The sequence below is a fragment of the Oxyura jamaicensis genome, chromosome 15, assembly GCF_011077185.1.
Source record: "Oxyura jamaicensis isolate SHBP4307 breed ruddy duck chromosome 15, BPBGC_Ojam_1.0, whole genome shotgun sequence".
In the NCBI taxonomy this organism is placed as follows: domain Eukaryota; kingdom Metazoa; phylum Chordata; class Aves; order Anseriformes; family Anatidae; genus Oxyura; species Oxyura jamaicensis.
The window spans coordinates 1969166-1981899 of NC_048907.1; the positions used below are offsets into that span (position 1 = coordinate 1969166).

The following is a 12734-nucleotide window of genomic DNA, read 5'->3' on the forward strand; positions in this document are numbered from 1 at the left end:
TGGCAGGAGCTAGATCGTTATGACTATACATTTCATGTTGAACAGGAGACCTTAAAATAGTAAGTGCGTAGTGAATCTTAAATTGTCTCTTTATGTTTAGAAAAACTCTAGAAAAAGCTCTAAAACTGCTTTCAATATGTTTATCACCACATAATTCTTAAAAACAGTTTTGTTTAAACTTGTATTTTAGACTCCGAATTTTCCTGGTTTGCAAACAAGGGATTGTTACCTTTATTAATTTTAAGTTGTTCTCTTTAGTTAAATAACCTGTGAAATTGTTTGTATCCTTCTGGGGATTGACACTGAGGTGTGGGATTGTGAGGTGCCCCCCTACACCCATCTTCTGAATGCTGCAAAGTACAGCTTATGTGAATTTCCATATTCTTTTATTTAAAACTCCAAATATAAATCTTCCTTGTTTGCTGCCTGTTATTTTAAGTTTTTTTCAGATTATGAAGCCAAGTTTATTTTTGTTTGATATTTCAGCTGCTAACACTAGCTGTGGGCTGCCACTGAAAATGTTGAGAAAGACTCCAATATACACGTGTGGAACATACCTGGTGATGTTGGTCCCACCCCCAGGGGGATCAGGCAGTTCTGCAACACGTTCACTCTTTGGAGGAACGAGTGCTTTGTCATCTTTAAAAAGTAAGTCAGATACATTTGTGGCAGACTTTAAGTCCTTGTTTTTTCTGAAATGCAATAAACTTCTCAGAAATTTATTGGAGACTTCTTTCTGTGTAGTTCTTGCTTCGAGCTTGGTGTTCAATATCTCGGATGGGCAGTTCACAAGCCGAGCAGATCTCATTGATGCTGCAGGAAGTTCACTTGGACGTGGTGCTCTAGTACCAGGACTTGGTAAGAAGATGATGTGTTTTTAGGAACTAGACATATCCAACCCGTAAGCTAGTTGGATTTCAATTTACAGTAATAGATTCTGCAGATGGCGAGGTTTTGTGCCTGTAGTAAAACTTTGTAAACTTCACATTTTTGAAAGTTCAGAATTCCCTGAGGAAACTTTCAGTGTTTTGCTTTGCAGTTTAAGGTGCAAACAATCTCCAGAAAAAATGTTAACTTTAGCAGAAAAGAATCTTAAGCAGGTAAAACAAACAAACAAAAAAAAAAAACAGCCTTATCACTATATTTTAAAATACTTAAATGCAAGTTAGCTAGAAATACATTGCATTTGTTTCCAATTTCCCTATGAGTGACTGACAAACTTCATGTACATTTTATTCAAGACCTTTTTTTAACCCTACTTAGAGTAATTCTTTCTTGAACAGTTAAAAACACTGCTTATTAAATTGCTAACAATTCTATGCAGTGTTAAGGAATACATAATGTATGAGGAAAAATAGTTTGAAACAATATTCTAAAACCCTAGCATGGATAGGTATAATGTTATCTTAACCCATTAGATAATATTACTGGAGACTTAACATTTAAAACACAGTTTCAAATGATTGAGTTGTTTTTTAACAGCTTTTAAAATACATGCCTGGTTCTATGACAGCATATGTAATCTTCTCATTCCTTCCTTTTTGCTGTTTGGGACCTGCTTGTCTTTGCAGACTGTAAACATTTTAGGAGATTAGTCTCTAAGCTTAAAATTCTCTACTAGTTGCACTGTGCAAACTGTCAGTTTTAGTAAAAATATTACACATTAACCACAAGGCTTTTCAAACAAACTGTAAGATGCTTAATTGTTAGTAGTTGATAGTAGTTAGTAGTAGTTAAATTCTCCCCATGTGCACGCTTTTTCTTAAAGTTGCTGGTGTCTGCTGCCAGCCTCAGCTATTTTCAGTTTATGCACTGTGTTACAAGTTTGTGGAAAAATATGTTACATACTTATAAATAATAAGCACTAGAGAATTTCCCTGAAAAGGATGGGCTTGTGTATTTACTTGGAACATCAGAAACGATGTGTATTCACTTCATTCCTTTCTTAAAAGATTTCCATTTGTTTTGTTCCAATGTTTTTCATTCTGATGCATTATTATTAAATTACTGTGACACACAACAGAATTTTTAAAGCTTATTAATTAGATTTATGTCTGCTCTAAACGTACTTCAGTCTGTCTTATATTCTAAAGTTTGCTGTGCAAAATATTTTCCTTAGGTGCCTGCTACGATACTATGAATAACATGATATGGACGTGCTCTAATGATTACATCGATCAGTGGTGTAATCCCGGGAACCAGGCATTCCATTGTGTCTGTCAGAGGCTGGGAGTTAGCCATATCATTACAGAGCCCAAAGGTGAGGCAAACATACAAGTCAGCATTTTGTGTAAAGTGGAAGCAAAACGTGATTATCATAGAATAAATATACAGAAACTACCTTCTGAGAATTTCTATTACAAATCGAGCTTGGTCACAGTTACTTGCTCATTGCTTTAATAAACTTAAAAAAAAAAGTTTGGAAATTTCCATATTATCATTACCTTGAGCACATTAAAAAAAGATGCACGTAATTCTCTATTGTTTATAATATGGGTGGCAGTCCTGAAGTTAGAGATGATGATGATTTAACGCATTTTAGAAGCAAATTTTAATCTCATAGTCTCTTTGTAGATGGTGTTTAAACTGCTTTTCTTCTCCTAGGGGATGCAACAACCACAAATGAGGTTATTAACCAGTTACTGCACCATGTTGGTGCCATGTGTATCCACCAACTCAACCTGCTTGCAGCCAGCAACAATCTTCCCATAACAAATTTTCTGGGGAAGCAGCATCCAATCGAAGCACATCATCTCAGCAGCATCTGTGACATTATGGAGAAAGCTATGGTGAATGGAGATACTTGTATAATACGCTGCATCCTTGTTGTCTTTCAGGTATGAAAACATCTCCCCAACCCCACCCAATTGCATCCAATTTAACTTAGATTCACCTAGTAGTGGCTTTGTAGTATCTTAAACACCCACTTGAGAGTGCTAATATAAACATAACTGCCACCTTTACGGATGAAGGTGAAATAAAGTTAAGTTACTTATTTACTTCTTAATTTCTTTCTTCTGCCATGAGATGGAAGAAGAAAAATAGCTTGTCTGGTTGCTAAAGTACTGAGTTCTGGGAATCAAAATTCCATTTCTGACTGAGATTTTTAGTGACCTAGGCAAATGGTTTGAAAAACTACAGAAAACTAAAACTTGAATGTTATTTGCATGGTTTTTATTGCTGCATTTAATTTTTCTTAGGTGGTTTTTAAATTCTTCTTCAGCCCACAAACTGAAAGAAACAGAGATATAGTTAGAAGGTCGGGCCTTTTACTTTGGCAGTTGTTGATGGCACCGAGGGACCAGATTTGCTCTGAAATTCAGAAGGAGGTTTGCCTAGCTATTAGGTAAATATTTTTGTCAAATAATGCTACAACAGATAAACTTCCAAGTTGTATTCAGCAGTTACATTTTTATATAATAAAATCTAGATTTAGTGTGACTAAAATTATTTCAGTCTATATTTGTAGAAGAAGGCAAATGCAGTGTGTTTGCCCTGATGACAGTTAAATAACAGTAATTACTTTCTTGACATACTTCTTTTAATTTGTTGTTTTTTACTGAGTATCTTTAGAATGCTTTTTTCAGTGCTTATTGAAAGCCAGTAAAAATTGTGATTGTATATCACAAAAATGAGATAATGTAAATCTCAAGGACAGGGAATGCTGTTTCAAATGTCCCAAGCAGGAATATAATCTGCTTTCAAGTGGGAAGCTGTCCAGAGGTCGAGAACTAAATCTTCTGAATATCAACCTGCTTGAGTTTTTTTGTTTTTTTTGGGGGGGGGTATGAATCATAACAACATCCCAGATTTTTGTGGCTTTATGCAACTATGTGAATGAGTGAAGAAGAAAAATAGCACATCTTTGGTATCATTGTGTAGCTTTTTTTAGGGTCTTCCTTCTTGGGTGGGGGAAGTGTATCGCATCAACTCTATGGACAGCAGCTGCATTTTTTTGTTTAATGTTTTTTTGTTTTTATCTTCCAAAGACTGAAGTGAGGAGTAGGTAATATCTTTCTTCCTCCTGTCTTCTGACTGTGGGATTCAGATACCAATAGAAACCTCATAGTTATTTTGCAGAGTGTGATAACTTTTCCTGGTGTTTGAATCACAAGTCGGTCAGCGTGAGCCAGAGGGTGGGGAGCTGCAATAATCTTTACTCTCAGTACGAAGCTGAAAAGCATACCAGTTTCCTTCTCCATAAAAGAAATACTTTAAAAAGGGTGTGGGGATAGGGGGAAATTTTAGAAAGAAAAGTCTGCATAATAGTTTCAACACTTCAGACTGCTGCAAAGTGCTCCAGATAAGTTACTGTGATTTTTCTACCTTGATGTGGTAATTCATGTAGAAAGGATGAAGCTCATCACAAGTGAGAGGGGGAAAAACATCTCCACAAAGAGTATTCAAACATAGCTGTGTTGTTCCTGAGGTGCTAGTTCTAGGATTTTCTGCATAGTTAGATGAAAACTTATACTTAAAGACTGGCTCCTTATATAAAATTTCAACAGTAGTGACTTCCTGATTATTGGCTGTTGTATTTTCTATTGTTCTCTTGTCCCATCACTGCAGCCAGCATCCATTTTTTTCTGACATTTCTGTTTGTTGAAAAATGTTTGTGCTGTCACATACACAAATTATTAATGTGGAGTTTCTCAGAGGGAAGCAATTAGCTCTTGGAGAAGCTTTTGGACCTAAACAATAAAACATAGTTGATTACCAGAATTTCTGAGAGAAAGCAGGTGCTTATTTCATGACATTTCATTTCTTTCTAAGCTGGAAGAAGCTATTGCCTTGTAATTGTAAATGGTACATCAGTTACTGAGCTGTGATTCTGTGATGCTATTTTTCACAAGTCCATTGAAATCTTGTTCATTCTTATGCATGTTAAATAATACTACTTTTGTTTTTTCTTTAGCTCTGGTTTAAATATCCTGTATCCTGGAGAAGCAGAAATCAATAATTTATTGAAATTGGTCTTAACTGAAGGTGAGAATTTCTAATTGAAAATAAAATATGAAAATATTCTGCTTTGGAGGAAGGCCAGTTCAGAATATTGAGTACAGTCTGTCTTTAAATCCAGCCTCTCCTAGGAAAAATTATGGAATGCTTCAAAACTTGAAGCTGCCTTCTGAATGGTGACATGGACATTGGCTACAATGGCTACAAGTGCATGTTAGCTGTAGAAAAGGAGGTTTCTCATGCAAGGAAGCTGTTTGAAATTAAAAGGATTAAAGCTTTCTTCTGTCAGTATTAATGACTTTTCTGGCCTAGCTTATATTTTAGAACACCTAGTTAGCAGTTAATGATACCTGGCAATTCTACAGTAACCAGAAGTAACTTTAGTCCTCAGTGAAAAGAGTAAGAATCTGCTCATGTTCGTTGTGAAATGGTTGTCTGGACACAGAAGCAGTTAATGCATGGTAATTTGTTACCTCATAGCAACATGTTCAGGCATCAGCGTCTTTAGGATTTAAAATAGTACTATGTGCACAGTAAGTTTTAATAGCCTATAATATCTACAGGGGATTGGGTTACACTGTAAATAGTTATTTCTGAGAAGCAGCATACATTCAGCACCGTATTTGAGGAAATAGAAATAAATAAACTCTGTAAATTTCTGTTCTGCAAAGTTTTTTTTTGCATTCTGTTTTAGGAGAGAGAAATAGCGGTCTCTCTCAGCTTCGCGATGTTATCCTGACTAATTTAGCTGAACAGCTTCAGAACAACAGATTTGGAAGTGAAGATGATGATCATTATAGGTAAAATGAAACAACATGCTTCCTTCCCCCCTTGGTTTAAACGTTGTGTGTTTCTGTTATTTGGTTTAGGTAAACTTGGAATAAAATTCTGCTCAAGTTGCTTTTTATCTTAAGAGCAGCGTGACCTCAAATACTATCTTTGTGTCCATAGCGGGTAGGATTTCATTAGAACGAGAGAGGTTTGAGGTTTTAGGGTAAACTTTGGAAACCTCTGTTTGTGAACCTAGGTTTGGATTCCCCGATGTTTACCATGCATGTAGTAAATGTAGGTGGTAATTCATAAGAACAACTTTATGGTACCACTTTCCATATCACTGTTAGGTCACTTTTCAGCAGTAAAACTGTTGATCTCCAGTACCTGCTCAAGTTGGAACAGGTCTTTTTTTAAGGCTCGTTACGAGTCATAGACTTATAACAGTGCAGTAAATTAATGGTATCCTTTAACATTGTTATTAAACATTTCAGGCTTGGTTTTCTTTGTGTCTGAATCTCTGAAATTGAGCAGATATCTGTTTTAGCTTAACATGATTTATGATACGGATTCTGGAGACTTTTGAAATGAGCTATAGAAGATATACGATGATTGGCTTATTAATATTTTTGCATCTTTCCTGCATTTTTAAAGACTAAATGATGAGCTGTTGCACTACATTCTCAAGATTGTTGTCCGAGAATCTTGTGTCTTAATCACCAAGTGCCAAACTGTATCTAAAGATGATTTTCAAAGGCTTCTTTCAACTGTGCCTGTAAGTAAGATGTGTTTTGATTTAAAAAAGAAAACATTGCACTTGACTTCTTTTCCTCCTCAAATCCATCATCTTTACTGAGTATACAAAGGTGTAACTTTCATAGTTATGTGTCTTAACAAATATGGTTTAGGAATGTATTTTGTTTATCCTATGCAGAGAAGGAAGAAAACTTCTTGTGGCAAAATAAATTGTTCAGTAATGCTAAAACTGGTTTACGTATGGGCATATTTTCCTATTGCTTCAGTAGCTTTCTCAGTTTAAAGGAATTTTGTGTGTCTCAATCTTCAAAGCTTCATAGCAACTTGAAAATAAACTTTGCTCTTTTGAATAGTGATTCACACAAGCAGAAAAAGCTATCATTTATAGATGAAAAATGAATGGAAATTGATTATTTTTTTTATGCATAGTATGTGTACATGTTTTCAGTGCGATCAGCTCCCTGATCTGGCTGCTTGTAAAGGCAAGGGAGTTTGCAAGCAAATGTGGGGTGGGACAGGAAGTCATGGCCTATACAGCAGCAGGCTGGGAAGAGTAATGGCATGGAACCATCGCCCTCAGCAGTGTGAACAAAATTTAGCTCTATAGTGGCTCTGAAGTTCTGGTACTTGGGTATTACAATGATAATATGTATTGCTACTAATTAGCATTACTACTAATACTATGTATTTATCTACAATGTTAATCCTTTATATGCTTTGCATTCTGTCTCAACATTCAATATGTTGCAACTACTTTATTTTCTTACATATGAATTAAAAAGCTTGTAGTAAATCAGAAAAAAAAATGTTCAAGGGAAATAGCATTTTGGTTTTGCTTGTCCTTTTCCTATACTTTTTTTCTTCCTCTTTCCTATTCCTAAGTAAAAGGATTGCCTGCATCAAGATTGATTAAAGTGTTTAGATGATGTACAGTGTACTTATTTATGTTAAAGGCTGCATCTTCATGCTTGCGGTATCTGATGGCTGTACAGAACCACCTCCTCAGTAACACTATTTTGATTAAACCTGATGAAAATGATGACAGTGACAGCTCCTTGCAGGGAGAAACATTGAAGGTACAGGTAAACACCAAGTTTTCTTCCAGCATGGCTCTCTACAGTCAGTGTTCCTCTGACACCTCTTGTTTCTGTTATGCATTCTTAAGCTGTTTTGTCAGTTTCTTTACTCTTGGCATAGTTAAATTACTGTAAGCATTTTTTTTCCTGTTCTTCAGCTAAGGCCTGCAGTTCTTCTATGTTTGAAATTCCAGCTTGGGTTCTGTAATGTTAATGAGAGCAAATACTTCGTTTCCTTAATATATGTATCGTGAGGTTAAAAAAGCATCTTAATAGATATGTGCTAGTCAGGAAATTCGTATGCCAGGAATCATTTCTAAACATATCACCCCCACATCTTTCCCACATCTTTTCTTCTCTCCATCATCATTATGCAACCTGAAAAAATATTTTTCAGGTTTACATAGAAAAGGGTTTTCTCATTTCCCTTACCTGGCTTCTGACTTTTTCATAATTTTAATTACAAAGTTTATGCAGAACCATCTTTGTCTCTGTGTAAACCATCATCCATCAGTGTTTGCGGCAAAGAGTGTTAGAGAGCAAGCTTTGCTTGCTTTGATGGTATAAGGTTTGTTAAAATACTGTCATTTAATGTTGCTGCTGGAATGGTCTTGAACTCACAGAAGCCAGGTTTGTCCTATTGTGCAGACTGTCTTATAGTAGCTTTTGTAACAGTAATAATTCCTTTAAAAGCATTGACTCTGGGACTTCTGGTATTGTTTGTTGAGCTGGTTTTGTCTTGCTACTCTTTGAGACTGTGCTCTTGTAATCCATAGCAGTTGAAAGTTATTTGTTTGGGGTCATTGAGTAAATGCTATATATGGTAGTACTTTTCTTGTTTCACTATTCACCCATGTTTTCATTGTTCAGCTTCTCTCTCTACAGTGATCCTCATACCTGCTAAGACATTCTGTCACCAACGCTGTACCTTGGCTGGCTAACAGCTCTCTTTCCTATGCTGGACTTGGGGAGTCCTTCCCTCTAGAAACTGGATGTGCATCCTGTAATATGCACCTAGTTTCTCCCAGCACTTTGGGGCTTAGCATTAATCAAATTTAAGTCTTGGATGAATCTACTGCTGCAGGCCTGCCAGGTCACATTATCATTATTTTAATTTGGAAATCCATCATTTTGTTCAGTCATTGTTTTTTTTCTATGCTCTAAGAATTTAAGTATCTTAACTCTTCTTGCACATAGGAGCTAAAGACCAGCATTTTGTCTCTTGCTACGCAAATTCTGACGGGATGTGATGAAGTCTTGGAAATGCTGCAGCAAGTCACTACAGCACTAATTAACAGTGACATTGCTGATAGAGAGCAAAGGTAAGACAAGCTAACTTGAAAACAGTAAGTTACTGTTTTTTGTGGCTTATTGTGCAAGTGCATTTAGCATTACTTATTGTTATAACTTCATACTTGAGCTTTGAATGTATAGGAACTGTTTGTTAATAAAGCATTTGCTTAGCACTTACATTTTGAAGAATTTAGAATCAGACTCTCCATGTTGGTACTGCTAGCTTACTAGATTGTAGCAGAAACTCTTCAAATGTATAAGTTTTCAGTCAGTGACAATGGTATTTATGAGCAGGGTAACTGGAAACTAATTTGTCAGCTGAGAATATTCCTATAAGCTAGGGCAATTTTCAAATTTCTCTTTTTAAAATTGTTTACACTCCTAGTAGCTGGACATGCTTTTTTATTAATTGGCAATAAAAGTTCTATGAGATTTTTTTCAGATGGGTTTCATGTTCAAATATGATTTTGCAGATGGGGATTCTTTTACAGTACTTGGAGCTACATGTGCTAGGAACTTGGTATACCTACTAAACAAATATTTGTTTGATGTGGACTTTAATCTCATCCACGTGGGACTTTATCGTTTGCTGAGTAATTATTAAACTCTTGATGTACCGTTTTCTGCTCTGTCATTGTTTAATAAGAATTGACAGCAAAAACTGGGATGCTAATACATTAGAGAAACTACTGTCTTCAAGAGAAAAGTTTTTTTGTTTTTTAAATACAATGTAAATGTTCTCTACTAATTTTGAATTATTTGCTTGCACAGTTACAATGTTAAACAGATTACTAAGGCTAGTAGAGATACTATATAGTATGAAAATAGTTGTTACTATGTAAACCTTGATTCTTACAGATTAAAAGGTCTGGAACAAATTACAAAGGCTACTATGCTTGGTCATCTGCTTCCTGTCCTTCTGACATCTCTGATGCATCCAAATTTGCAAACTTTAACTATGGCTGATGCCTTGATGCCTCAGCTGGTGCAGCTGGTTCTTTACACAAGTCAGGTATGGCTTTTGTGTCAGCAGTCGCATGCAACATCTCTTCCATTGTAGACATTCTAAAATACTGCAGATCTTGGTCAACTTCCTGCAGTAAGTGATGCGCAGGTCATAGTTTAAGAATTGTTCAGCAGTGCTAAAAGCACTGGTAGCTGTTGTACCAAGTAATCATTAATTGCCAGTAACAGTGTACAGTATAATTCTTAATGTTTCAATAACTCAATCCTAAAATAGTTTGCTATTTGCACATTTCTAACATTGTATATTTTGTCCTACAGACTGCACTGCTGCTTAAAACTCAGTCTCCAGTTTTCTCAGAACTAAACAGTTCACCCAGTGGTGTGTCAGAACAGAAAGGGAAGTTGTTACCTGATGAGAGGTGATTTTCTTTTCACAATTGGGTCTGTTCATGCAATAACATTAACTGTAACATTCATCTGACCATCGTTGTGGAATAAATCTTAAAGCAGCATTCTTAAAAATTAAAAATTAAAAATAAATAATCAAAGCTCTGATATACAAGGCTGTCTGAGAAATATTGAAGTCTTTATAAAAGGTGGTTCACTCTAAAATTGTTTTGCATGTAGAAGTAAGTGTTTGATCTCTTCAGAGTATTTCCACAGGGCTTGGTTTATTTTTTCTTTTCCTTTACCTCAAGCATTAGAAGAAATTAAACTAAGGAAGACCATCATGAGAAGATGTAAATTACTCTAGGGTCATGAGATACAGTATTAAAACAGTATTGGAAAGATTAAGTGGTTTAATTTACATAGAGTAAAATAACAATTTTAACTTCTGCATTAAAATCCTGTCTCAACTCAAGGCTGAGCACTTTCTGCTTAAAAACAGAAAAGCTCAGCTAAAATAAATAAAACGCTCATCATATCTATTTGCAGTATTGCAGAATCTGTAGTATTGAACAACTTGTGATTATGTACAATATGCTGTGTGAAAACTCTGAAGAGTTTATTTTCATTCCTCCTCCAAATTACAAGCTTCAGCGAAATAATAAGCAAATTGTTTTATGACAATGTAATCAATTTTGTGTGTTGTCCTAGAAGGATTTTTTAGCATTAACAATCATATGTTTTAACCTTTATATAATACTATTTACGTTCTTTTTATGGTACGTTTAATTTGTTTACCATAATTTGGAAATTTGCAAGTGTAGGGAAAAGTTCAGATTTGACAAGTTAGAGATTGGCATAGTCATCTGTGTTATAGAGAGTTCATGCTGTTTAAATTCTGCATGTTCCCTCAGTACAACTATGCGTAAAATAAGGAGTCACTACTCTGTGTCTCTGTGTATCAATACTGAGAGGTGTTTGTAAGTACTTTTTAATTTGATGTTTGAATATATAGTACGATTATAGTACGATTCTGCGTGTTGAATTTCAGAAACTGATTTTTTGCTGTTATTTCAGAATGCTGGAAGAGAAGGAAGAACCAGGTTTTCTTACAGGCTTGAAGATCCCTGCTCCCTGGGCTGCTGGGAAGACAGTAGAAACAGTTCATCCTGTCAGGGATAACTATAAGTTTAAAGAAACTGTACATATACCAGGAGCCCGCTGTTTATATCTTAGATTTGACAACAGATGCTCTTCACAATATGATTACGACAAGGTAAGCCATGGCCAATTCAGAAACTCTTTCTTTCATATGTGTTTCTGTCAGCAGCACTTCTCATTTTCATCTTTTCTGCCCCTTGGCTCTCCTGGCACCTTACTGCCAGCAGTCAGGGTAATGAAGGAGGTTTTAATTAATAGATACTAGTGTGCACTAACGTTACAGTCTACTTGCTTCAAGGTTGTAAAGTACACAATGCAGAGAGGTTATTTCTTGCATCGCACAAGTGTGAATAACTTTTCAAAGGAGTCCTTGAGTTCTCAGCACAAAGAAGACTAGACTTAGCTCAGTGATAGAAGGTGTACAAGTTGTTGACATGAAAAGGCAGGGAAGTGAAGATATACAATTCTTGTTTCATATCTATTATTCTTGAAGAAACAGTCCAAAAATAGTGTGTCCCTAATTCCTCTGGTATGTTGTTTCAGAACATAATATCCGGTGATTGTTTCACTGTTTAAAACCTATCAATAGTGTGGATCTTTTTGTTAAGAGTTAGACTCTATAATTAGAAAGGTTTTCACCACAGATATCAGAAGTAGTGGTAGTTATTAAATAGATAAAATAATAGATGAAAACATCCGCTAGCTCCAGTGGTGTGGGCTTTTTGTTTTTCTCCATAAACTCATAACTCTTCCACTTTTTTAAGCTCATTTCATGATGGCTCAGATTCTCAGTTTGATTTCCTTCTCATTATTGATGTTGATTATTTTTTTTGTTAATTCTCAGATTTTAATCTAGCTGCCTACTTTGTAGATCAGCACAGTTTGTTTAAACTGGGCAGAACTAGAGGTTACTTTTTTAGATTGATAAATAACTTATTTACATGGATTAATAGGAACAACCATCTTCAATTTCCAAGAGCACAGCTAATAGCACCCATTTTTCTTTTGTATAATCAGAGAGCTACTTGTACTGCTTGTTAATTGTTGCCATATATTCCTCAACATTATAGAGCAAGTCCTGTGACACTGACTGTCATTAACGTCACTCACTACTGGTTAAACTCCTCCAGAAATCTTTGGGTCTTATTGTGTTCCCAGTGAAGTCAGTGATAAAATACTAGCTTCAATGGGAGCAGGATCAATCCCTTTATTTTTAGAGGCAGTGTATTGTAGTTAGCTCAGCATGAGGACTGGAAGTTACGATTTCTCCTGATTTTTCTGCTCCCAGTTATGCTGCTGACTTGCTATGTGACCCTGGGGGCAAGTCATTGAACTTCCTCTCTGCCTCAGTTTCCCCATCTGTAA

At 35.6% G+C, this 12734-nt stretch overlaps 1 protein-coding gene across 4 annotated transcripts in view; it reads left to right on the forward strand.

The window, feature by feature from the left end:
• The window catches only part of HECTD4 (HECT domain E3 ubiquitin protein ligase 4), a 70984-nt gene that overhangs the window by 19642 nt on the left and 38608 nt on the right, over window positions 1–12734 (forward strand). For 2 of the 4 annotated variants that reach the window (XM_035340192.1, XM_035340195.1), the window contains exons 9-21: window positions 487–648; window positions 745–858; window positions 2120–2260; window positions 2605–2837; window positions 3201–3346; window positions 4916–4986; window positions 5654–5759; window positions 6385–6505; window positions 7440–7568; window positions 8760–8884; window positions 9714–9867; window positions 10140–10240; window positions 11286–11484. In XM_035340192.1, coding sequence (XP_035196083.1) covers window positions 487–648; window positions 745–858; window positions 2120–2260; window positions 2605–2837; window positions 3201–3346; window positions 4916–4986; window positions 5654–5759; window positions 6385–6505; window positions 7440–7568; window positions 8760–8884; window positions 9714–9867; window positions 10140–10240; window positions 11286–11484 — 1802 coding nt within the window. The remainder of the gene's footprint in view (window positions 1–486; window positions 649–744; window positions 859–2119; window positions 2261–2604; window positions 2838–3200; window positions 3347–4915; window positions 4987–5653; window positions 5760–6384; window positions 6506–7439; window positions 7569–8759; window positions 8885–9713; window positions 9868–10139; window positions 10241–11285; window positions 11485–12734) is intronic. The other 2 variants (XM_035340193.1, XM_035340196.1) reach the window with 1 other exon arrangement.